Source organism: Puma concolor, chromosome B2 (genome assembly GCF_028749965.1).
Source record: "Puma concolor isolate L17-30 chromosome B2, mPumCon1.1.hap2, whole genome shotgun sequence".
Classification (NCBI taxonomy): Eukaryota; Metazoa; Chordata; class Mammalia; order Carnivora; family Felidae; genus Puma; species Puma concolor.
This window is the reverse complement of record NC_141671.1, coordinates 11,769,777-11,792,447: the sequence shown is the minus strand read 5'-3', so window position 1 is coordinate 11,792,447 and position 22,671 is coordinate 11,769,777. Positions and strand designations below refer to the sequence as shown.

General features: G+C 43.4%; 1 protein-coding gene and 1 long non-coding RNA gene across 10 annotated transcripts in view; both read right to left on the bottom strand.

Moving 5' to 3' along the window:
• Positions 1–22,671, bottom strand: part of KIF13A (kinesin family member 13A) — a 219,129-nt gene that overhangs the window by 40,250 nt on the left and 156,208 nt on the right. For 5 of the 9 annotated variants that reach the window (XM_086706170.1, XM_086706172.1, XM_086706173.1 and 2 more), the window contains 9 exons: positions 21,651–21,781; positions 17,117–17,203; positions 16,840–17,006; positions 14,693–14,812; positions 10,319–10,532; positions 5,226–5,388; positions 3,354–3,494; positions 2,318–2,467; positions 722–883 (listed from right to left, as the gene is read on the bottom strand). In XM_086706170.1, the coding sequence (XP_086562296.1) occupies positions 722–883; positions 2,318–2,467; positions 3,354–3,494; positions 5,226–5,388; positions 10,319–10,532; positions 14,693–14,812; positions 16,840–17,006; positions 17,117–17,203; positions 21,651–21,781 (1,335 nt within the window). The remainder of the gene's footprint in view (positions 1–721; positions 884–2,317; positions 2,468–3,353; positions 3,495–5,225; positions 5,389–10,318; positions 10,533–14,692; positions 14,813–16,839; positions 17,007–17,116; positions 17,204–21,650; positions 21,782–22,671) is intronic. The other 4 variants (XM_086706174.1, XM_086706177.1, XM_086706175.1 and 1 more) reach the window with 1 other exon arrangement.
• On the bottom strand, positions 8,221–10,311 carry LOC147580727 (uncharacterized). The gene is made up of 2 exons (XR_015251040.1): positions 10,085–10,311; positions 8,221–9,858 (listed from the first exon to the last, which is right to left on the bottom strand). It is a non-coding gene; the product is annotated as an uncharacterized LOC147580727 (long non-coding RNA).

Sequence of the window (22,671 nt, the reverse complement as noted above, 5' to 3'; positions counted from 1 at the left end):
CTGAAGAGATATAAAAAAAAAAAAAAAGGCAATATAACTCCCATAAAGAAACATTAAACTGTGCATTGCTTCAAATGTAAGAGCTCTTCAAATTTAAGAGCTACATAAATCGGTTATCCATTTGGTATCTGAAAATATCTGGCATCCTTTCATCAAGGGTTCCGCCTACAACAAATCTGTACCAGAATACCACAACTACCATGTGTAAACCTGGCAAAGGCACACACCTCCAACATTTTCCTAGTGACTGAGTTTTTGATGCAACCTATATTGGAAAAGCAGGATTCACTGAACAATACATACCCCCCGCATGCCAGATACACATGGACTTTTATTTTTTAATGTTCTTAAGTTTATTTATTTATTTTGAGGGAGAGGGGGAGGGGCAGAGAGGGAGAGAGAGAAACCCAAGCAGGCTCCGAGCTGTCAGCGTAGAGCCCAACGTGGGGCTCAATCCCACCAACCGTGAGATCATGACCTAAGCCGAAATCCAGAGTCGGATGCTTAACGGACTGAGCCACCCAGGTGCCCCCAATACACATGGACTTTTCAAATCTCATCAAGCGTCACCAGAAAGGGTGCTATACTTCTGGAGAAAGTACTGCCCACCGTTGTATTTACGGTTAGGAAGGTTAACATTTACAATGCTCTATGAAAAACAAAACTGTTTGGCATGAACAAGGTCATTCCTCTGCACCCGTCCATCTCATCGTCCCCTCACCCGGCAAGTCAGCTTCTTGACTCGGTGAACAGTCTCCCCGCTGATGTCCGTGACCTCGAGGCTCCCACCTTCGCTGGAGTTCTCAGAAGAGTCGTCCTCCACCACACGCTCCGGGACGGCCCCTGTAATTCGCATGACTTCCACATGGAGGCGCCCTGCAACCTGCGGCAGGAACCAGAGCGCCTGCGGGTTAATAGGCATCCAGCGGGGAACCTGACCTTGGACAGAGAGCACGCAGCCACCTCCCAGGTGAGCAGGTGAGCGGCCCCGCCCCTACTGCCATGGGAAACTCACCCCTTCCACAGCCGGTCCAGTCCATCTCTCACCCCCTGCAGTCACCCTGCCTGACTCTGAGCCAAATTTGCTTCTCTGCCACTTGCCTTCTGGAGTCATCTTCACTCTTATCCTTTACAGGCAGCCCAGGAACAGAGTAAAGACAGCTATCATATCCTACCTGGAGTTGTCTATTTTCCATGTTCGTATATTCGTTCATCTGACCTAATCCCTGCCCAGTTGGAATACCGAAACAAGTAGTAGAGATACACGTGGGGGTTGTTATGAGACAACTTCACCCAGAAATCGGCTGCATGCCCCGAACTGTGCTACTAAGCACTGCATTTATCGCAATAAGCCAAAAGACGTGGTCACCAGGCTCACGGAGCGTCTGCTCTCTTCAATGGGTGGGTAACTCACACTGGAGCAGGGGGAGTGAGACCTATCCCAGGAGGAACCACAAAGGCTTACAATTTCTTCAACATCCTGGTGGTTCTCTGGAGAGGTGCCAGTTTAGTGGTGCCTCTCTTACACTTGTTGGCACAGAACTGAATTAAAGGACAAGAATTTGCTCCCTCAGAGTGCTACAACTAGCCCAAGTTATGTTTCATGACACAGGTCAAGGCTGCAATGGCTGGAGTCATGAAGGGGACAGTGCTGCCATCATCTTAAATCGTGAGGCTCCACTGTGAAAGTAGCACGGACCCAACCTCCACACAGCAACTGGCACTGGCACCAAGCACCTGAGAGAAATTAGCTGATGGCGTTGGACAAGTGAGACCAATATGGAGGAATCCGTTAGAGGAGGGAGAAAGGGGAAATGGGAGAAATCAGTTCAAAGGTAAGGTGGGTTCTCAAGCTTTTTTTCAATATTTTTTGAGAATCAACACATTTTTATTTATTTTTTTAAGTTTATTTATTTACAACTTGCTCCCAAGTTCTATCTGGTGAAGACCACATAGGGGCTGAGAAGGAACTCGGATGTATCACAAAGGTAAGAGATTAAAAGAGAGATGAACATGGCAACAGAGTGGAAGCTGGTTTCCAAAATATTTCTAATTTGATTAAAACAAAAATCAAAAAAACTTGTGAACCATAAATTTAAAAAATGGGTATGAATATCTTTTAAAACCATGATTTAATCTTGAGAGTTTCTATTGATATTAGTAGAGAAGAAAGAGTATGATCCTGATATTCACCCTAGATCTGCCTCAAGAGCATCACTTAAATCACACACACACACACACACACACACACACACACACACACACACACACTCCCTTCCACTTCGGTCAATTTCCTCCCAGGCTGGCTTGTCCTTACCTCCCCCTGCTGGCTGATGATAGGAACTGCATACTGAAGTTTCACATCATAGAAGAGACACTCCAAGAACACATTAGCCACGCCAATTAGGTTGTGATTCTCTTGGGCTTCATAGAAAGGGTCACCTCGTTTCCCATAGAGACGCTTTGCCTGATGGGTAGGGTAGGCAGGTGGGGAGCCAGTAAGAAACAAAATATCAACTTGAATAATATTATTTAAAACTAGCACCCAAAAATGATTTAAGAAGAAAGCATTTATCCAGAGAAATTAAAAAGAAGTAAAAATTACAATCATGTCACATAAATAAAAGTAGCATATAGGAGGGGCTCTTGCTCAATTACACCCTCGTCTTCCCTATCACACCCCACATATAGCCTTTTTCATTCCATTCCCTGTGCTTTGTCTCATTTCCTTCACGAGTCGTCTTTTCCATTACTAGCATCCAAAAAATGGATTGTGCTTTTTAAAATTATTCTTCGTAATCTCCCCAGCCATTATCACAGCTAGGGGAGCCAGAACATATGCTAATGAATACAAAAATCCAACCTGGCTCCATCCGTGTGGATTTGTCACAACACTGACAAAACAGCACGGACTTACTTCGTTCCATTTCATATCACCTGGAATGTAGCAAAAATGCAGCCAAATAAGAACATGTTATGTGTTCTCTTCATTTAGTTTCTGTCCGTGTGGGGATCACATGTTTTATGACTGATCCAACATCTAACTTAGAAGTTTTTTCAAGATCACTTCTACATTCCTTTACTTCCCCCACCCTGCCCTGCCTTTTTTAAAAGTAGGCTCCATGCTGGGCATGGAGCCCAACACAGGGTTCAAACTCATGATCCTGAGATCAAGAGTTGGAGGCTTAACTGACTGAGCCATGCAGGTGTCCCAACATTACTTTTCTAATATCGATGTCCAAAGCTTGACTACAGAAATTCACCGCCATGCATGTGTGCGTTCTGATGGTGAAATCACTTACACTCTGTGCTTTCAACATGGCCCAATCTCCTTTCCATTTTGTCTCTTTTACCTCAGGAATTTTTTCCTTCCATTCTTGATAAAGGTCTCTCATATCAATTAATTTATTCTCCAGCTTCTCGATGGTCCAAACTTGGGTGCTCTTTCCTTTCCTCCGCACTTGGATAGCTGGCTCACTCACGATTGCTCCTCTCTGCAGAATGAAGGAAACAAAAACAACAAATCAAATGAAACCAAATGAAGTCTTGTTATGACTTCTTAGATTGTTACAGCAATATATATTATTAGAAAGCAGCGAGTGTGAAGAAAACATATACAGAAAGAAGATGAAATTCTACCACAGAGGGAATATTCTGGCTTATTTTCCATTTTCTATAGGTATACCCGTGCATGTTTGTTTGTTTTTTTTTATCATAATCAGAACCAAACAAAACTAAATTTCCTATCCCGATCCTCCCTCCACAGTTTTTATCTTATGATCACCTTCTTGTGCTATTAAATATTCTTCACAGACACAATTTTTAATGGAAACATAGAAATCTATTTTATGGATGCACACTGGTTTGATCGATTATTCTATTGTTTGACATCATGACTATTTTAAATTTTTGCTATTATAAAGGCCATTATGATAAGCATCCTTGTATAAAAAGCGCATGATCTTTATGAATTTTTTTTTAAGTTTATTTTTGAGAGGGGCGAGGGGCAGAAAATATGAAGCGGGTTCTTTTCTGATAGCAGCAAGCCTAATGTGTGGCTCAAACTCATGAACTGTGAGATCATGACCTGAGCAGAAGTCAGATGCTTAACTGAGCCACCCAGGTGCCCCTCTTTATGAATATTTCTATGACTATGGACTTAGCATAAATTTCTCAAAGAACTGCTTCGTCAAAGTACTAAAATGCAGAAAGAGTAATGAAATCCTTCCTGACTCGTTTCTAGCTTGCTTGCCAGGGGAAACATAAATGGATGCAAAATTATTGTCTTTTGAAGTTTCTCCTTAAAAGAAATATTCTTCGAGTTGAAATGACAGGAAACCTCCCAAAGGCTGCAAAGAGTCATTCTGTGCACAGAAAAAAGGTATTATACAAGCCTTCCTTTCTTCTTTTAAATTTTTTTTAATGTTTATTTATTTTTGAGAGAGACAGAGACAGAATGCGAGTGGGTTAGGGGCAGAGACAGAGGGAGATACAGAATCCGAAGCAGGCTCCAGGTCCCGAGCTGTCAGCACAGAGCCCGACGCGGGGCTCGAACTCACGAGCTGTGACATCATAACCTGAGCCCAAGTTAGACGCTCAACCAACTGAGCCACCCAGATACCCCAACAAGCCTTCCTTTCTTGTAGAATCCTTTCTGAAATTGGCACCTATCCCCCCATTCCAGAAGGGGGCATTTACACGACAGAGAAAAGAGGAATTACTTATATATATTTCTAGTTTTAACACATCTAAGGGCATATTTACTCGAGGGGGGGTCTATAGAGGAAATTTTTTTTTTTTAATTTTTACTGTTGAAGTAGAGTTGACATACAATGTTATATTAGTAGATAGGAAGTCTTAAAAAGAATAAATACTCTGGCTCATATCAGCATCTCCTCACAGATTTTTTTTTTTTAATTTTTTTAACGTTTATTTATTTTTGAGACAGAGAGAGACAAAGCATTAACGGGGGAGGGTCAGAGAGAGAGGGAGACACAGAATCCGAGGCAGGGTCCAGGCTCTGAGCAGTCAGCAGAGAGCCCGACACGGGGCTCGAACTCACGGACCACGAGATCATGACCTGAGCCGAAGTCGGATGCTTAACCGACTGAGCCACCCAGGTGCCCCTCACAGATGTTCTTTAGGGTGTCAGGTTTGTCTGCTGTCTTATAGTACGTACTGTGGTACATTTTACTCTCTCTTTTTTTTTTTTGAAGCACTCTTACCTTTCTGTTGGCACTGAGGTTTGCAGCAGGGATCTGCAGAGTCACCTGGTAGTCAGTGAGCTTGCTCATTTCCTCAGCTAAGAAGTTTGCCTCCCTTACCAAGGTATTGGCTTTCACAAGCTGCTCGCGAAGTTTTGCCAAGCTTTGGCGGAAGAGCTCATCCCTGTGGGGTAGCAGAAAAGGAAATGAGAAACTCCGAAAAGAAAAGGAAACCAATTCTGCTTCTAAGTGAGTCGTATTCTTAGAAAGTGGTAGGCAACTCCTTCCAGGCAGTATTTTTCAACCATTTTTTTTTCCTGTTGGTAACGGCTGATGAGGAGCAAATATGTAGAGGGACTTAACTAAAAACCATGTTTTAGGGGCGCCTGGGTGGCGCAGTCGGTTAAGCGTCCGACTTCAGCCAGGTCACGATCTCGCGGTCCGTGAGTTCGAGCCCCGCGTCAGGCTCTGGGCTGATGGCTCGGAGCCTGGAGCCTGTTTCCGATTCTGTGTCTCCCTCTCTCTCTCTGCCCCTCCCCCGTTCATGCTCTGTCTCTCTCTGTCCCAAAAATAAATAAATGTTGAAAAAAAAAGAAAAATTTAAAAAAAAACCATGTTTTAAATCCCCTAACATCTGAAAACTTCTATTTTAATACGCTGTTGCCAAAAGACCAATAAAGGAATCCTTTAGGGAAAAGAACTGATTCCGACTTTTTGTGTGCTTCTGGGGCTGGTGGGGAGGGGAATGGGGCAGGGGACAGAAATCTGGAGTCCATAAGGAGAAAGTGTTTCACATGATTTCTTCAGTTGGTAAAAGGCAAGAAGGGGGACTTCTGTGCTAGCAGGAATTCTTTCCTCAAGTCCACACAATAGCACTTCCTGATAAGACCTTCTCCAACGTTCTGAGGCTGAATAGGACATTATATTATGTGCCATTACGTGCCCTCTCAGTCCCCACATCTTTTGCCTCCGTACATGTGTTGTATTTATAATTTCTCATTTATTTGTGTAATTATTTGACTGATGTCTGTGTCCCCTATGGAGCTGCAGGCACCCCAGGGGGAAAACTGTGTGGTCAGGTGCACGGCCCATTGTGGGAAACCCCCGAAGTAGCCACTGAATGAGAGGAAGAGTTCTGGTTCCACAGGTGGGTTCAAAGGTAATCCCGACTAGCAGAATGCTTATCTACCTTCTCTTTTCTACCATTTATACACCCCTGCCCTTACTTCATAGGAAAATGGGGAGCTTGGAATACCCAGTCTCTACCCCTTTCTCATCACCTCAAAAGTGACACTGAGGTGCCTGCGAAGATGTTAATCTGAAGTCACCCTAACACGTATGGCACACCGATCCTGTCTGTCTGGTTCTCCTAGGTGATACCATTTTTTTTCAGTCCCCTGGACTTGACCCTTTTTCAGCCAGCTCAGTCTTTTCTCTTTTCTACAACATCCAGAAAAAAAGCCTTCTGTGGATTTTTCCTTTTAAATATCCCCTAAATCTCTCTATTGCTTTCATAACCCCTGGTAGCCTCAAAGCCCCCAGGCTCTTTCTCTGACACCACCAGTCACACAAACCCCTGCCTGTCTCAGGCCAGCCCTCAGTTCAAAACCTCCTCTCCCCGCTTGGGATAAATCTGCAGGCACCTGTGTGCCCTACCGGACAGCTTTGGACTTCGCTCTCCCTACTCCTATACAACTCACCTCTCGGAGCAAACAAAACAGCTCTCATGCAATCCGCAAAACACCTTCCTCTTCTCCATGGTTTCTCATTTGTTTGTGCCCGCGTGCCCATCCAAATGCTTCCCGCCTTCTGTCTGCCCGTCCAGTGTCCACTCTTCAAACTCGTCTGAAGTCCTTCATCCTCCATGAAGTTGCGGCATAAGCCCCACAGCATGGGGGTCCCACCCTCTACTAACCACCACCTCCCTTACTGTGCTTCCTGCCCAAGCACACACACACTTATCACTTCAGTAATTTCACACAGTCAATACTCGCAAAGCACCTACCAAAGACACCACTGTTCTAGGCACTGGGAACACTTCAATGAATGAAGCTGATTTCCTGCTCCTGGAAGTTATTTTCAGATGAGGGATCAATGACAGAGGGATAATTATGTGGTTGAAACACTTCCTATTGTTGGATAAAACTGTTTTTTAACAGACTATTGTGATGTAATTTTCACATATTTATATCTTGCTCTATGATACATTGCAAGTTTGCAGAAAGAGTAACTACATCTCTGGTTTTCTTTGTAATTCTCACTAGCTCTTAAATATACTTGATTTTCAGCCCCACAACCTTTACTTAGGTATGAGTCCTTTGATATTTCACAAGCCATCAACACTTATTTAGGTAAGAGTCCCAGCTTCTAATATAACAGCCCATCATTAACGACATCTTAATTTTATCCAGTGACCCTGGTGAAATCCGTATTGTAGCATTCTCATCTCCTTGAATGACAGCTCCAAATATCATCCTTGCTACTCTCCTTCCTTTTAAGAATTAGAGCCTCAAAGAGAATCAATCTGGAATTGAGCGGAAAAAAAATTTTTTAACACTTGGCGGAAAAAATACAATCATTAAAAACAACGGTTAAGCATCCGACGTTGGCTCAGGTCATGATCTCATGGTTCATGAGTTCAAGCCCCATGCCAGGCTCTGTGCTGACAGCTCAGAGCCTGGAGCCTGCTTCAGATTCTGTGTTTCCCTCTCTTTCTTTTTTTAAATTTTTTTATTAAAAAATTTTTTTTAAATGTTTATTTATTTTTGAGACAGAGAGAGACAGAGCGTGAGCAGGGGAGGGGCAGAGAGAGAGGGAGACAGAATCCAAAGCAGGCTCCAGGCTCTGAGCTGTCAGCGCAGAGCCCGATGCGAGGCTTGAACTCACAAACCATGAGATCATGACCTGAGCCAAAGTCAGACGCTTCACCAACTGAGCCACCCGGGCACCCCTGTTTCCCTCTCTTTCTGCCCCTCCTCTGTTCATGCTCTGTCTCTGTCTCTCTCTCTCTCAAAAATAAATAAGCATTAAAAAATACTTTTAAAACAAAACAAAAATCTACCTTTTCTGTTGCATCTTTCTGTTTTTGTCTTTTACAATCTTCAGTACACAAGAAGTAAGTAGGGAGAAAGGGGATCAGTGGGTCCAGTCACACCAATTACCTTCAAGCTCGCTGTTATTAAAGTCACCAGTTCACAGTAAAGGTGGAAAAGGCAGCTCTTCAGAAAAAGCATTATCTGATAACCTTTGTCTCTTTTACCCAGGCACAGTAAAAGATAAAGAGTAATGTGTTACAAGTAGGATAAATCTTCATACTTTGGTATCCAGACAGATGAGCAGAAAGCTCCTGGGGAAAACGCAACTGACTCTTTTCTCTTACTTTAGAACGATCAAGTGCGTTACCGCAGCAAGCCTGTTGTGCAGGCTAGGGCTCCCTTTTCTCCCTCTTCTTCTTCTTCCCTGAATGTGGCTCAGGTTTAAGCATCTCATTGCTTGTGAGAGATGCAGTGTGGCTGAAAGAATGAGAGTACCGGCCCAGGAGTGATGGCTTTGATCCCGCAGTCCTAAGTTACCAGCTGAATGACTTTGGGTGAATCATTCAACCTCTCAGCCTGGTTCCTCATGTGTGAAGTGGGGTACAAATGATAAAATATAGTAGCGGTTGTGAAGATGAGATGGACACATGTAAAGCACTTAGTGCCTGGCACCTGGTAAATGCTCTGCAAACGTCAGGTGCTACTTTCGTTACTAAGATTATTGTAACAACATACGAGTTAGTAATGGGACTCATAGATCTGGGTTCAGATGCTGGCCTTTTCAGGGGCCAGGTGGGTTACTGAGGAGGATATGTAAACTGAGTGCCCTATCTTCAGGACAGAGATAATTGTTCCCACTGCACACTGCTGCTGGGAGTGCTAAATCAGCATCATGCTTAGACTGCAGTGAGAACACAACAGAACTCAGTAATAATTTACTATCCTCACGGGTGATGATGTTTCCTCCACCACTACCTCAGTTCCGAGATAAATATTTTTTTTATTTAAAAGCATTTTTTAATGTTTATTTATTTTTGAGAGACAGAAACAGAGCGCAAGCAGGGGAGGGGCAGAGAAAGGGGCAGAGAGAGCCTGAAGCAGGCTCCAGGCTCTGAGCTGTCGTGGGCTCAAACCCACGAACCACGAGATCATGACCTAGGCTGAAGTCAGATGTTCAACTGACTGAGCCACTCAGGTGCCCCTGATATAAATTTTTTTAAGTCACAAATTTTGAAAATTCACATTTAGATTTCTTAATATCATAGTTGTATTTAAAGAGACTCCAAAGTAAGGGAAATTTAAAATAAGAAACGGTTTTATGCTAAAGAACAATCCCAACTTTATTTCAATATCTAACAACGGTATTCTTTTTTTTTTTAATACTTATATATTTTTTTAAGTTGTACTTATTTATTTTGAGAGAGAGAAGGAGTGCAAGCGGAGAGGGGCAGAGACAGAGGGAGAGAGAGAGAATCCCAAGCAGGCTCTGTATTGTCAGTGAGGAGCCTGATGGGGGGCTCGAACCCATGAACCAGGAGATGGTGACCTGAGCCAAAATCAAGAGTTGGACGCTTAACTGACTGAGCCACCCAGGAGCCCCACAACAATGATACTGTAACCTGGTGCCATTTTTTTTTTCAACGTTTTTATTGATTTTTGGGACAGAGAGAGATGGAGCATGAACGGGGGAGGGGCAGAGAGAGAGGGAGACACAGAATCGGAAACAGGCTCCAGGCTCTGAGCCATCCGCCCAGAGCCCGACGCGGGGCTCGAACTCACGGACCGCGAGATCGTGACCTGGCTGAAGTCGGATGCTTAACCGACTGCGCCACCCAGGCGCCCCACCTGGTGCCATTTTTATCGAAGGGTAAGGGGGGAGGGATGGTCTTTAATGACTAACATCCCAGTAAGCATACTGGGGATGGACAGAATCTCTGACAGGAAAAGGCGATTGCTAATGACCAGACACAGGACTAAGACTTCCTTCCTTGCTTAGGTCTGTCCTCACCTTCACATGCCTCGCCCAAAGCTCCAAGGCCCTGGAGCCGGGCCTCTGGGTCACCGGGGTCCCATTCTTACCTCTCCTCTGCCCACTGGGTCACCTTCTGCTGAGCTGTCTGGTTGCTGTAGGCCAGGCGGTCAGGGCCGCTGCTCTGGGGCTGGCGCTCCGGGGACAGTTGCTGGCGGAGCCGCTCCAGCTCCCGCTCGTACATGAGCCGCTGCTCCTCCAGGGCGCTCCGCTTTTCTTCCAGGTACTGTTTCTCCAGGACCTGAACCACATTTTGCACTGGATCTGGTGAGCCGAGAGACAAGGCAAGGTGTCTTCGGGGGTGGCTACGACAGGGTAGCCCGCCACGTGCCTCTTCAGGCAGGAACCATCTCCTGGCTCGGAAGCTAGTCTTTGCAGATGCCTTCTCGGAGCGGCCTGAGGGGCATCCTCCCACCCACCTTTTAATTAACATTTCAGATAAATGTCCTGCGTGTAAACATTCCCCACATCTACTGCGTTTCTTCAATTTGATGAGCTCACGTTTACATGGATCATTAATCCACTCTAAACAGGTAGTAGAGGGAATGGGCTTCGACCCACTGAGAAAAATTTCATGAAACCTGAGACAGCTTCCAAGAGAGAGCCACACAGGATTTCATTTTTATGATAGTCCATTTCTATGCCCATTTAGTTCTGATTCTAACCACAAATCTTATGACTCCTGAATTTCTATAATGTGGCGGGAGGGGGCGGATCTTGTAGATCGTTGAACGTGTTTGAAAATATTGAGTATATGGTCTGGCCATTTCTCAGGTGCTGATATTCAAGAAGGCAATTCACCTCCAAAAAAGAAAAGAAAAGGAGAAAGAAGGGGGAGGGGAGGGGGAGTTCACTCGCAAAACTCAAAGGCTCTTTTTTACTTTCTGTTTTTGCAGATCGAGAGATCAGCAACATACACGTGGTGAATAATTATAGATAGATATACGTTGTTCAAAGTCCACGACCATGGGTAGCGGTGGCTGTAGTGTAGGTAGGGATCCCTGGCTGTGGCAGGACATTAGCTTGGTAATGACCACTGACCTAGATGCTGTGGAGAAAGATGAAGGCACTGACCATATGTCCAAAGGAGAAAGTTATGGGAGTCTCTAAGTGAGTGGACTCTAGGGAAACAACAGGTCAGACTATCTGGATGGCAAGTAAGAAAACCACCAACACGGTGAGTATGTCCTTCAAGTACACGAGATGTGGAGTAGATGTGTTCCTATTCCCAGACTGGCCTGGAGTTCATACCCTTGCCTGTCATTCAAATTGTGACATTCATGTTATATTCCCACTTCTTGACTCTCAGTTTAACTTCCAAGGTTAAGAGTGGGAAATGAGGATAACAAGAGGGTATAAAAATACCACCCAATGATGGCTACTGATGGACTTTTCCAGAAGACTCTATCTATCAATTTGTGAAATAAACATGTAAGTTATACTAATTTTCTATATGAACAGTAAGATTTTAGCTTAACAAATAAGGTTAAGTTATATAAAACAAAAAGTAGAAAGCAATTAAAAAAATCACTAGCTATACAGAGCACAGGTGAGTTGTTTTAATAAAAATAACAACCACATGGCAATAATAACTCTGCTAGCTACCAGCTACAACTCAGGGAGAGGCATATGCCCTTTACATGCATCATCTTGTAAACGCCTTGCAACAAACTAAGGGTGGATAGCATTCCCATTTTAAAGATGCTGACCTAAGATCACAGAGCTAATGAGCAACAGAGCCAGGTTTTGGACTCAGAGCAGAGCGAACTATCTGGGAGGAGGACATCAAGTTAGTAATTGACTGATACAGTATTCTTATCTCCAATGTTTTGCTCAGAACTTGTACTCTGTTTAAGAGTAGATATTAAAAAAAAATACTGTTCTTTGCTTATATAAAATTCTAAAATTCGGCATTTTTTCAGAGTAGAATAATTTTCTTCAAGAGTCCTGATATGGGGTCCCTAAAATACATCACTTGAAAATCTGATGGAAAATGAACTCTTAAAAATACGACACTCTTTCTTTTTTTTAATATTTGTTTTTTGAGGGGGCAGAGGAGGGGCAGAGAGAGGGGGACAGAGGATCTGAACTGGGCTCTGTGCCGACAGCAGAGGGCCTGACGCAGGGCTCGAACTCACAAACTGAGAGATCACAACATAAGCCAAAGTCACAGACTCAACTGACTGAGCCACCCAGGTGCTCCCCAAAATACCAAACTCTTAAACAAAGACAGACCATGGAAAGGGAAGACCTTTTCCATAGAGTAGAATATCTACGTATTCCAAAGCATCTGAACTTCTGACCTAGTCCTGTAATTTATTAAAAACACATGAATAGTATGGTAAAGAAGAAGTCTGAAGAAGGTTTAAATGTAAGGGTTAGAAAAGAAAAGTTCCCCAGAATTTTTAATAAATGCATTTCTCTTTTTTTTTTTTTTTTAATTTTTTTTAACGTTTTATTTATTTTTGAGACAGGGAGAGACAGAGCATGAACAGGGGAGGGTCAGAGAGAGGGAGACACAGAATCCGAAACAGGCTCCAGGCTCTGAGCTGTCAGCACAGAGCCCAACGCGGGGCTCGAACTCCCGGACCGCGAGATCATGACCTGAGCCGAAGTCGCCGCTTAACCGACTGAGCCACCCAGGCGCCCCATGCATTTCTCAAACAGTACATGTTTTTTCTCTTTCAGGCTCTAGGTTTAAAAAGGAAGGACAAGGTCCTTGCCATTCATTTATACTTACATGGAGCCTGATTTCCAAGAGCCCTACCTTAGTGTCTATGAATCTTTTCTAGAGACAGAACACTGGAAAACACAATGTTTTAGAACATTCTAGGATTTTTGCTAAAAGACACTAGATAAGACATTTAATCCTCATTTCTCCTTGTTAGTCAGAGATGTGTAGAAATATACATGGTCCCAAATGGCAGAAGTGGAGGGGATCTCCCCTTGAGGTCCTGTGCTAATGAAGGGGCCATGTGACCAAGGTTGCTTTAAACTGCTTTATCAGCTGCCATGACGTAACACCCTACTATTCACCAGGCTTCATCACTGGCCACAAACCAACCAGGAGATACAGAAGAGAGAGCAACTCAAAGCATCTATCCCCAGGAAGGCCTGCCCCACGACTCTGGGACAGGCCATGCTATCCAGGGCCAGGGCAGAGATACAGGAGCTGATGTTTCTGTCTGTCTACCTTTTCTTTTTTAAACCTCTGACCTCAACCCAAGTCTGGAAATACCTTTCTCTTAGACATATTCGATAACATCATCTTTTCAAATTAATTAACCAGTTTCAAGCCTTTATCACTATACAGCATATTTTTAAAATAGATTATCCTAATCAGCAAGTCAACCTGACTCTATGATATGGCCTAGGACAGAAGCCAAAGACTACTTGGCCTATTCTCAACCAAGCAATCAACCATCAAAACATTGCCTACAGTTTTATTTTATCCCTTATCATTTTCTTTCTCTTGAATGAAGGGTTTTAAAACTCAGGGAGCCTGGTGCCTAAGGCCATGATACCAAAGAGGTGGGTGTTTTAGGAAGAGACAAATGATAGCATTTATTATGGCATAGCATGTTCTCTCTTCTTCATTAGTTTATTCTTTACCTGGTATGTTAACTATGTAATGTGTTCAAACTTATTTATCTGTCCCAAGAACGGAAAAGAGAGGGTGTCAATAGTTAGAGGCTGGAAGGCATTTATGTGATAGATGGTATTCATTCACACCAAGATGCCCAATGCACTAAATTGAAGGGAAGTAGATCCTTTGGGGGAAAAAGCTCCCAAGAAACAAAAACTAACCTTTTAATCCCAGATGGAATAAATTCAATGACTCTTCACCAGCCCCTTCACTGCTCTTTACTTTAGAGCTACCATTGACTCTGTGAAGACAGATGAGTGCCTGATTCTTATTCTGAACCCTGGGGAAGAACCCATTATTGTCCACAGATACGAGGTTTGCTTCTACTCTTAATTCCAATGAATTGTGTTTTAGGTCATTATTTATTTTAGAAATTTGAAAATACATCATTCTACGCTTAATGCAGGTAAATCTCCACCCGCAAGTACAATGTCCTGAACAGCTCTGCTGTCAACAGTCATAAAGACATTAGTCATCGTACCAGTGATACCAATCGCACTTTTGTGCTGTTGGATGTATAAGGGACAGAATGGCTACTAGATTTTAACCAATGGGAAGGCAATGGAGTTGGGACCTGGGGAGGAAGGGGTCGCAGGTTAAAAAGACACATTCCTCAGTCAGGAATGCCTCAGAGTGCTTCTGTCAGGCAAAAAACTTCAGCTTCTTCCCAATCGTGTTAGTTGGAGTCTTGCCAAAGCAGGTAGCACACGCATCAGTCAGCAGCACTGCTAAAACCCGGTCAAGCTCCCCCATGCTAACGTCAACAATCAGTGAAAACCTCTTTCCCAGTGTTTGTGAAGGAGCTTCGTCTGAAACCACATGAGAGGGAAGAGAATCTTCAAATACGACCACCAGGGGGACGACCACCAGGCAGACAGGCTTATCATCGGGAAACCACCTAGCGGTAGAGGTGAATTGCGTGAATACCATTGGGCCATCAGCATTTCAGCACTGAGTCAGGGCTCGTCCTGTGTGCCCCATAGGCAAGCTCCCCTTACCCGTGGAATTGGGTGAAGTGTGGGGAGGGGGAAACACTATTTTTAAGTAGATAAAATCAACACTGGAGAACAAGGCTTGATCTGAATACAAATGGATAACTCATGTTAATACCATGAGGCAGGTCACTGGTGACTAATTGGTTTCGCTAAGAGGATTGGAGGAATTAACAAATACTTACTAAATACTCATCTGTTATTCAGGGGTTTACTATAAATATGATAGGAAGGTAGTGATTGAATAAAATTAGAAATCTACGATGTGGGACAACAGAGGATTCCACTGCTACCCCCAGGATACTCTGCAGTTAGAGAACAGAGACATCATCTGGAATTCTGTAATCTCATGTAGAGAAATAAGGCTCTTCCAATGGGTGTTCCTGCACCTGGAGTGGAGCCCACACCCTCCTGTCACACCCTGTATCCACTGGGGCTTCCAAAAATTACAGGAGACTTGTTGCTCAGGCATGTTGTAAAATGGGCCATCAATGTGATGCTGGTGTCTCAACATCACTTTGGAATGTCTTTTGGGATTCCCCCCAACTGGGCAAGTAAGTAGCAGAGTAGACTGACCCCTAGCTATGGTGCACCCTGGGGTGCAGCGTCCAAAGCCCCAGCAGCTAATCTGTTTCTCCAGTCTCACTGATGTTCTTTTCTGGGGTTGTTCTATATTCTTCATATGAATGCATCACACTTGTTTCTCCATCTAGCCTTTTCTTCAGGCTTCATTTCTATAATTGAAAAGAGGGAGTCCTTGGGGCTAAAAATCCAGAGATAAAACGGTCAGAGTCTTTATTCCTGCAACAGAATCCCCAATTTGAGAAGCCAGAGATCTGACCGACTTTCTCCAGCCATGCTCACATTCTTCTAGATAGGCTGGTTCAAAGATAGAGGGCAAAAGTCAACATTTTCAAGGGAGAGCCCGACTGAGAAAACAATGCTCTCCCTGCACCATGGCCAGCAGAGGCTCCTGGAGGTCCTCCCTGGTTCAAGTTGGGGATGATCCTTAGGTACTCAAAGAACAGCTGAATGGGACAGCGAGATCGGACTTTCTCATCTCAGGGGCTCCTGAATGTAGCCTCAGCTATACTTGTTGTCACACAGTTCTGGTCCGAGAAATGCTGCCTTGTACCTGGTAACAGAAGAACTTTGCTGTCCTGTTTCTAGTTTCCAGGCACAAGCCTGGAGATGAGAAGACCGAGAGATGGAAAACGAAGGGGCACATTTATAAAACAGCCATCAAGACAGAATGTGATATGGATTTTACTGAATGCACGTTAAGTGTTTATGAAGAGGTAAAGGATTTCCTTTTAGATACAGAGAAGAATTTTAAAACAAACATTGAAAACTTTCTGGATCAAGGGATCTAGAAATGATGCTTTAAGGAAATCTCTTCCTTAAAGGTCTGAGACAAGCCAGTGTGCAGGTCAAGCAAAGAGCCTATAAAGCCCGTGGCTATCATTTTTGTAAAAGCTACCCGGGCTTGCTATGTAAGCCTCTTTGATGGTATAATTTCCAACTGGATTTACAGCAAAATATCATGACTTTTATTTACCCATTACATTCCATTGGAAATTCCTGGGTTCATGCCCTGCTGGGGACTTTTGTGCTCTGAAAGATTCAGAAATGACAAGCCCAGTAAGGGGAATTTGAAAAGGAATGCCACCATAGTCCTTCCGGACTCTATGACCTTGGAAATGTTACCACAACTGGCTTGGAAACAAGGGGCTCAAAAAAGGGACTACCCACCCCTTGGTTACACTTGAGGGAGCAGATCAGGCCATGCGATGTTTCACGAGCCCCTCTCCAGGGGCCTCTGTAAGAAATTAGCAATTTTATGTATCTAAGTTTCAGAGTGATACTTTATGCAAGCACATCCCTCAAGGGATAGGAGCTGCCCAAGACGGAGGAATCGGAGGGAAGGTCTTACCATTGCTGTTCAGCGTTTTCATGATAACCTCCATCTGTGCAAATTCATAGTTATAGTCTGGTTCCGAGGAAGCTTCACTGGCTGCGTCCAGGTCATGCTCTGGCGGGCCCGTTTCCTTTTCAAAGTCTTTCAACCAGTCTCGCCGTTTCCTCTTAGGTAAGTTAATTCTGTGGGGTTTTCCACCATTAGAGAGAATTGACTTGTTTTATACTCAGGTAACAGTAAAAAAAAAAAAAAAAAAAAAAAGTGAAAATATTAGGGAACCCAAAGAGGTTACCTAAAAAAGTGGTTATTTCCCCACAGGATTCTATCACCGTGCCACAGCTGGGTAGTGCTGCACACAAGGGTGCCATTTACACAGGACCTGAAAGAAGACCAGGGAACGTGTCAGTTTAGTGGGAAAGAGCACAGAACCCAGACCCAGCAGCCCATGAGAGATGGAGAAGTTTCTCGCAACATATTCTGCTAATACCAAAAGAAGGAGTAATAGAATTGCAACCACCCTCAAAACATGTGATCAGAACGCAGTGATGAACTGAGGCACTTGAGTGGCTCAGTGGGTTAAGTGTCGAACTTTGACTCAGGTCATGATCCCGTGGTTTGTGAGTTCGAGCCCTATGATGGGCTCTGCACTGAGAGTGCGGAGCCTGCTTCACGTCCTCTGTCCCCCTCTCTCTGCCCCTCCGCCCCTTCTCTCTCAACAAATAAACATAAAAAAAAAAAAAAAAAAGAAAAGAACAAAACACGATGATCAAGGGCAGTCAACATCCCTCAAAGATAGACAGCTTGGCATGATGTGCTCCTGATGGAAACATACACGAGAATGCCTATGGAATTTTCTTGTCCAAATTTGAGTTGAATCTGATCAAGCTGTTATATCAAAATACCAATTTAGGAAATACAGAAGGTGGTGGAAGATGCTAAATAATGCCATGGGACACAACGAGCAAAATGCTGACTACAGAAAACAACCAAGCATCTTCAACAACTAAAATGCAAGGAAAAGGGGGTGGGGACAGAGGGAGGAGGAACCCGGAGGCTAAAAGAAACAAACAGCCAATGACAACAGTTGAATCTTATTTGATCCTGATTTCAAGAAACAAATGAAAAGGAACATTTCTGATACCTTTGGGGAGATGTGAACACTGACTCAATATATGAAGGTTAATAAGGAATTATTGTTAATTATTTTAGGTGTGATGGAACTTAAGCTATGTTCGCGAACACTTGTTTAGAAATACAAGCTGAGGCATTCATGGATAAAAAGTTATACTATCGGGAATTTTCTTTAAATTTTTTTTTTTTTTTTCAACGTTTATTTATTTTTGGGACAGAGAGAGACAGAGCATGAACGGGGGAGGGGCAGAGAGAGAGGGAGACACAGAATCGGAAACAGGCTCCAGGCTCCGAGCCATCAGCCCAGAGCCCGACGCGGGGCTCGAACTCACGGACCGCGAGATCGTGACCTGGCTGAAGTCGGACGCTTAACCGACTGCGCCACCCAGGCGCCCCGGGAATTTTCTTTAAAATAACCCAGAGGGGAGGGAGGGGGAGATGTGGAGGGTATAGAAATAAAAGCAAAACTGTCTGCGAGATGCTCATTTTTGAAGCTGGATGATGGATATACAGGGGGTTCACCATACTCTTCTTTCTACTTTATATGTTTGAAGTTTTCCATAATAGAAACTTGGGGAAAACATAAAAGAACACCAGGCTTAAATCCTAAATAGCTACCAAACAAATTGTAAAAATAAGACAAATAGCCAGAGATGGGGGAAAGGACTCCGAGTCTGTTATACTGCACGAATCACACCTTAGATCACGTGCACTGTGTCTCTGGCTTTGTGCTGGCCTGTGCATCTGGGATTCGTCTCAAACCCTAGCTGCAACTCTGCCCAGAGGACATCTGGAGCTGGTCTCCCAAGGGCACAGGTTTCCTCACCTCACAGCTATGCTATGGCTTACAGGGTACAAGGGGCTGTGAATGACTCACTGTAACAGATTTCATAGGATTTCCTGCCGATCGGAAGATCTCATCAACTGATTTTTAACATAGTTAAAAGCCTTGCCACTGTGACTTTTTTTAGGGGGAGATGAAAAGTCGTCCAGAATTTTTAGTGCAGATAATTTTTTTAAATGTTTATTTATTTATTTTGAGAGAGAGAGAGAGAGGATCCCAAGCAGGGTCTGGGCTGTCAGCCCAGAGCCCCTAAGGGCTTGATCTCAAGAACACTGAGATCATGACCTGAGCTGAGATCAAGAGTCGGATGCTTAACCTACTGAGCCATCCATCCAGGCATCCCTAATGTTCTTATACATGTTTCCTTCATTTCTAATGTTCTTATACATGTTTCCTTCATTTAGAAAAGAGATTTTGTGGCAGTGCATGCATGGCTCAGTAGATTAAGAGTCCAACTCTTGGTTTCAGCTCAGGTCATAATGTCATGGTTTCATGAGTTCAAGCCCCACGTCGGTCTCTGGGCTGTCAGTGTGGAGCCTGCTTGGGATTCTCTCTCTCTCCCTGCCCCTACCCCACTCATGCTGCCTCTGCCTCTCTCAAATAAATAAACTTTAAATGAAAAAGAAAGATTTGGGGGCACCTGGGTGGCTCAGTTGGTTGAGAGTCTGACTTCAGCTCAGGTCATGATCTCATGGTTTCTGAGTTTGAGCCCTGCATCAGGCTCTGTGCTGTCGGTATAGAGTTCGCTTCAGATCCTCTGACCCCTGCCTCTCTGTGCCCTTCCCCCGCTTGTGTGTGGGCTCTCTCTCAAAAAAGAAACATTAAAAAAAAAGAGAGAGATTTTGCTGGTATTTAAGAAAAAAATTATGAGGATATTAATTAATTAAAGTTTAATTTGCTAAAGAACTGTCAGGTGAAGTTTGATGGAGAAAAAAATGAATATTATTCTTAGTTTTAATTTTTCAATAAATTAGTTTTCTCATACAATCTCATTATCTAGCTCTTAATCTTGACCGGACTCTCTAGCTCAAGAGTCACAGAATAAGGAGAACTCACACAGGAAAATAATCTTCTCTTTGCAGTAATATTTCAAGTACAGGGGCTAAATTTTTATTGATAAAAATACCCTGGAAAGACCATCTCATATGTTTTTAATTTGTCATGCACAAACAAGATAAAACTTTGGTGTGTATATATTTTTATTATCTTTTGAGAGACAGAGTATGGGAGAAGGGCAGAGAGAGAATCCCAACAGGCTCCACACTCACAGCACAGAGCCTGACACAGGGCTCAATCCCACAAATCGTGAGATCATGACCTGAGCCAAGAACAAGAGTCAGATGCTCAACTGACTGAGCCACCTGACTCAGGCGCCTGTGAGTGTGTATATTTTACAATAACATGCTCCCTTTATTCTTGCCAATGAAAATGACTCGATGCTAACTCAAGCTTCAAAGGTCTGTGTCCATCTATTTGGAATTATGGACTAATTTATTCATTTGAGAAAAGTGGAAAATGAGACTAGAATACATGTGTGTGTGTGGGTGTGTGTGTATGTATCTATCCATCCATCTATCTATCTATCTATCTATCTATCTATCTATCTATCTACCTACCTACCTATCTATCTATACATCTATACGTATACACATATTCTTGCCAGAAGGATGATGAAAAGTTGTTTTGGGGGGAAAATTTTTAATAGAATACTTACCTCTTCTACCTAAAAAACATTAGTCAGTTTATAAGGAAAATACCTGCCCAGTTTATTAAGATATCTAAGTAACCTAATATATCTAGGTATATAGATGGATGGATACCCAGACCTATGTATCTATAATCTAATATCTAATGGCAGTATGACAAATTGAAACTTGTCACTCAGTGTCCTTTATTGTTTTAAGCTCTGAATTATAATTTAATTTTCAGTTCCTCATTTTCATTGTCCATATTTTGATACACAAGTGCACGAAAATGGTCTTAGCAGATATAGAACTTTCCCATTATCTCAGAAAGTTGTATTGGGCAGTGTTGTTCTAGAATGAAACTAAAAACAGTTCCGAAGCAAATGAGAGAGGAATATAATAAGCTTTGTCTTTCTTATTTATTGCTAACTTTCATGATCATTTATATATTTAAGGGACCCTTATATAGGTGCACACACACACACACTCCTTTTTTTTTTTTAATGTTTATTTGTTTTTGAGAGAGAGAGACAGACAGAGAGAGAGAGAGAGAGAGAGCAAGTGGGAGAGGGGCAGAGAGAGAGGGAGACACGGAATCTGAAGCAGGCTCCAGGCTCCGAGCTGTCAGCGCAGAGCCCGATGCGGGGCTTGAACTAACGAACTGCAAGATCATCACCTGAGCTGAAGTCGGACGTTTAACCCCCTGAGTCACCCAGGCACCCCCACTTTTTTTTAAATGTTTATTTATTTTTGAGAGAGTGAGAACATACACACTCACTTCTGAACACATGTATAAACATTACTTTGACTTATAGTATGTTCTTATTACAATAATATAAAGAAAAGTTATGGAAATTGCCTGGGTTGGTAATGTACCCAGCCAAAAAATTAGCATTAAAAAGTAATTTCTAGTTGGACACATGCCTGGGGATTTGTTAAGAAGCAAATACAAAATGTCTTTGCAGCAATTTGTGTCCCCTCACCCAGGCCACGAGACTCCTGCAGATAAGCTCCCACTGAAGATGATGCACCTAAGGAATCACATGCTGCTCGAGGCAAAAGAACCCACTGAAGTCTTAACTTTGAAATAAGTGAGCAAACAGACAGAATGGGGTTTCTGAAAACCAGGCTCAACGGCATGTGAAGGAGCCATTTACTTTTCCTACCTTGAATTTTCTTTTGGAGTGAGAGTAACATCACCATCGGATGCGATGTCGATCTCACAGTGCTCCGGCTGTATTCCTATGCCAAAGAGCTGGATGTCCTGGGACGTGTCTGCACCCACCCTGGTATGGTCCTAGTAACAGATCATGAAAGAAAGGAAAACATCTATACTTACAAGTAACTCAACAAAAATTTATCACAATCAATTTGAATAACCCAATAGAATGACAATATTAAATGAATCAGATACAAGATATTTGGGGCGCTCTAAGTCAAATCTTCCATGACATTTGTACTTATTTATTTATTTTTGAAACAGAGTGAGACAGAGAGAGAACGAGCAGGGGAGAGGCAGAGAGAGAGGGAGGGAGAGAGAGAGAATCCCAAGCAGGCTCTGCACTGTCAACATAGAGCCTGATGTGGGGCTCTAACTCATGAACCATGAGATCATAACCTAAGTCAAAATCAAGAGTCAGACACTTAACCAACTGAGCTACCCAGGTGCCTCTATGTTTTTAATTTGAGAGAGAGAGAGAGAGAGTTTGAGCACATAAGCAGGGGAGGGGTGGGGGGGGGGGAGAGAAAGAGAGAGAGAGGGAAAATCTCAAGCAAGCTCCATGCTCACTGCAGAGCCCCACCCAGGGCTCAATCCCACGATCATGGGATCACGACCTGAGCCGAAATCAAGAGTTGGATGCTCAACCAACTGAGCCGCCCAGGCGCCCCAGTAGTTGAGTGTTGAATACCAATCCTACATAGAGTGTGGAAGCCTGTGGGCTATAGAATGCAGATGAGCAGGACTTCAAGTACCTCAAACCCCAGACACAGGAGGACTGTGACTCCTGGGGAGGCGGTCCACTGCTCGTCCCTTTGTTTCTTTCGTTGCTCTAAAAATCACTGAGTCACCATGATAGTAATATTTCCCTATTCAACAGAAAGCTTGGTCTTTCAAAATTAGGATTTTGGACACAATTCCTTACGCCTTAGTCATGTTCTAAACAAACAGATCTTGAGTCCATTAGT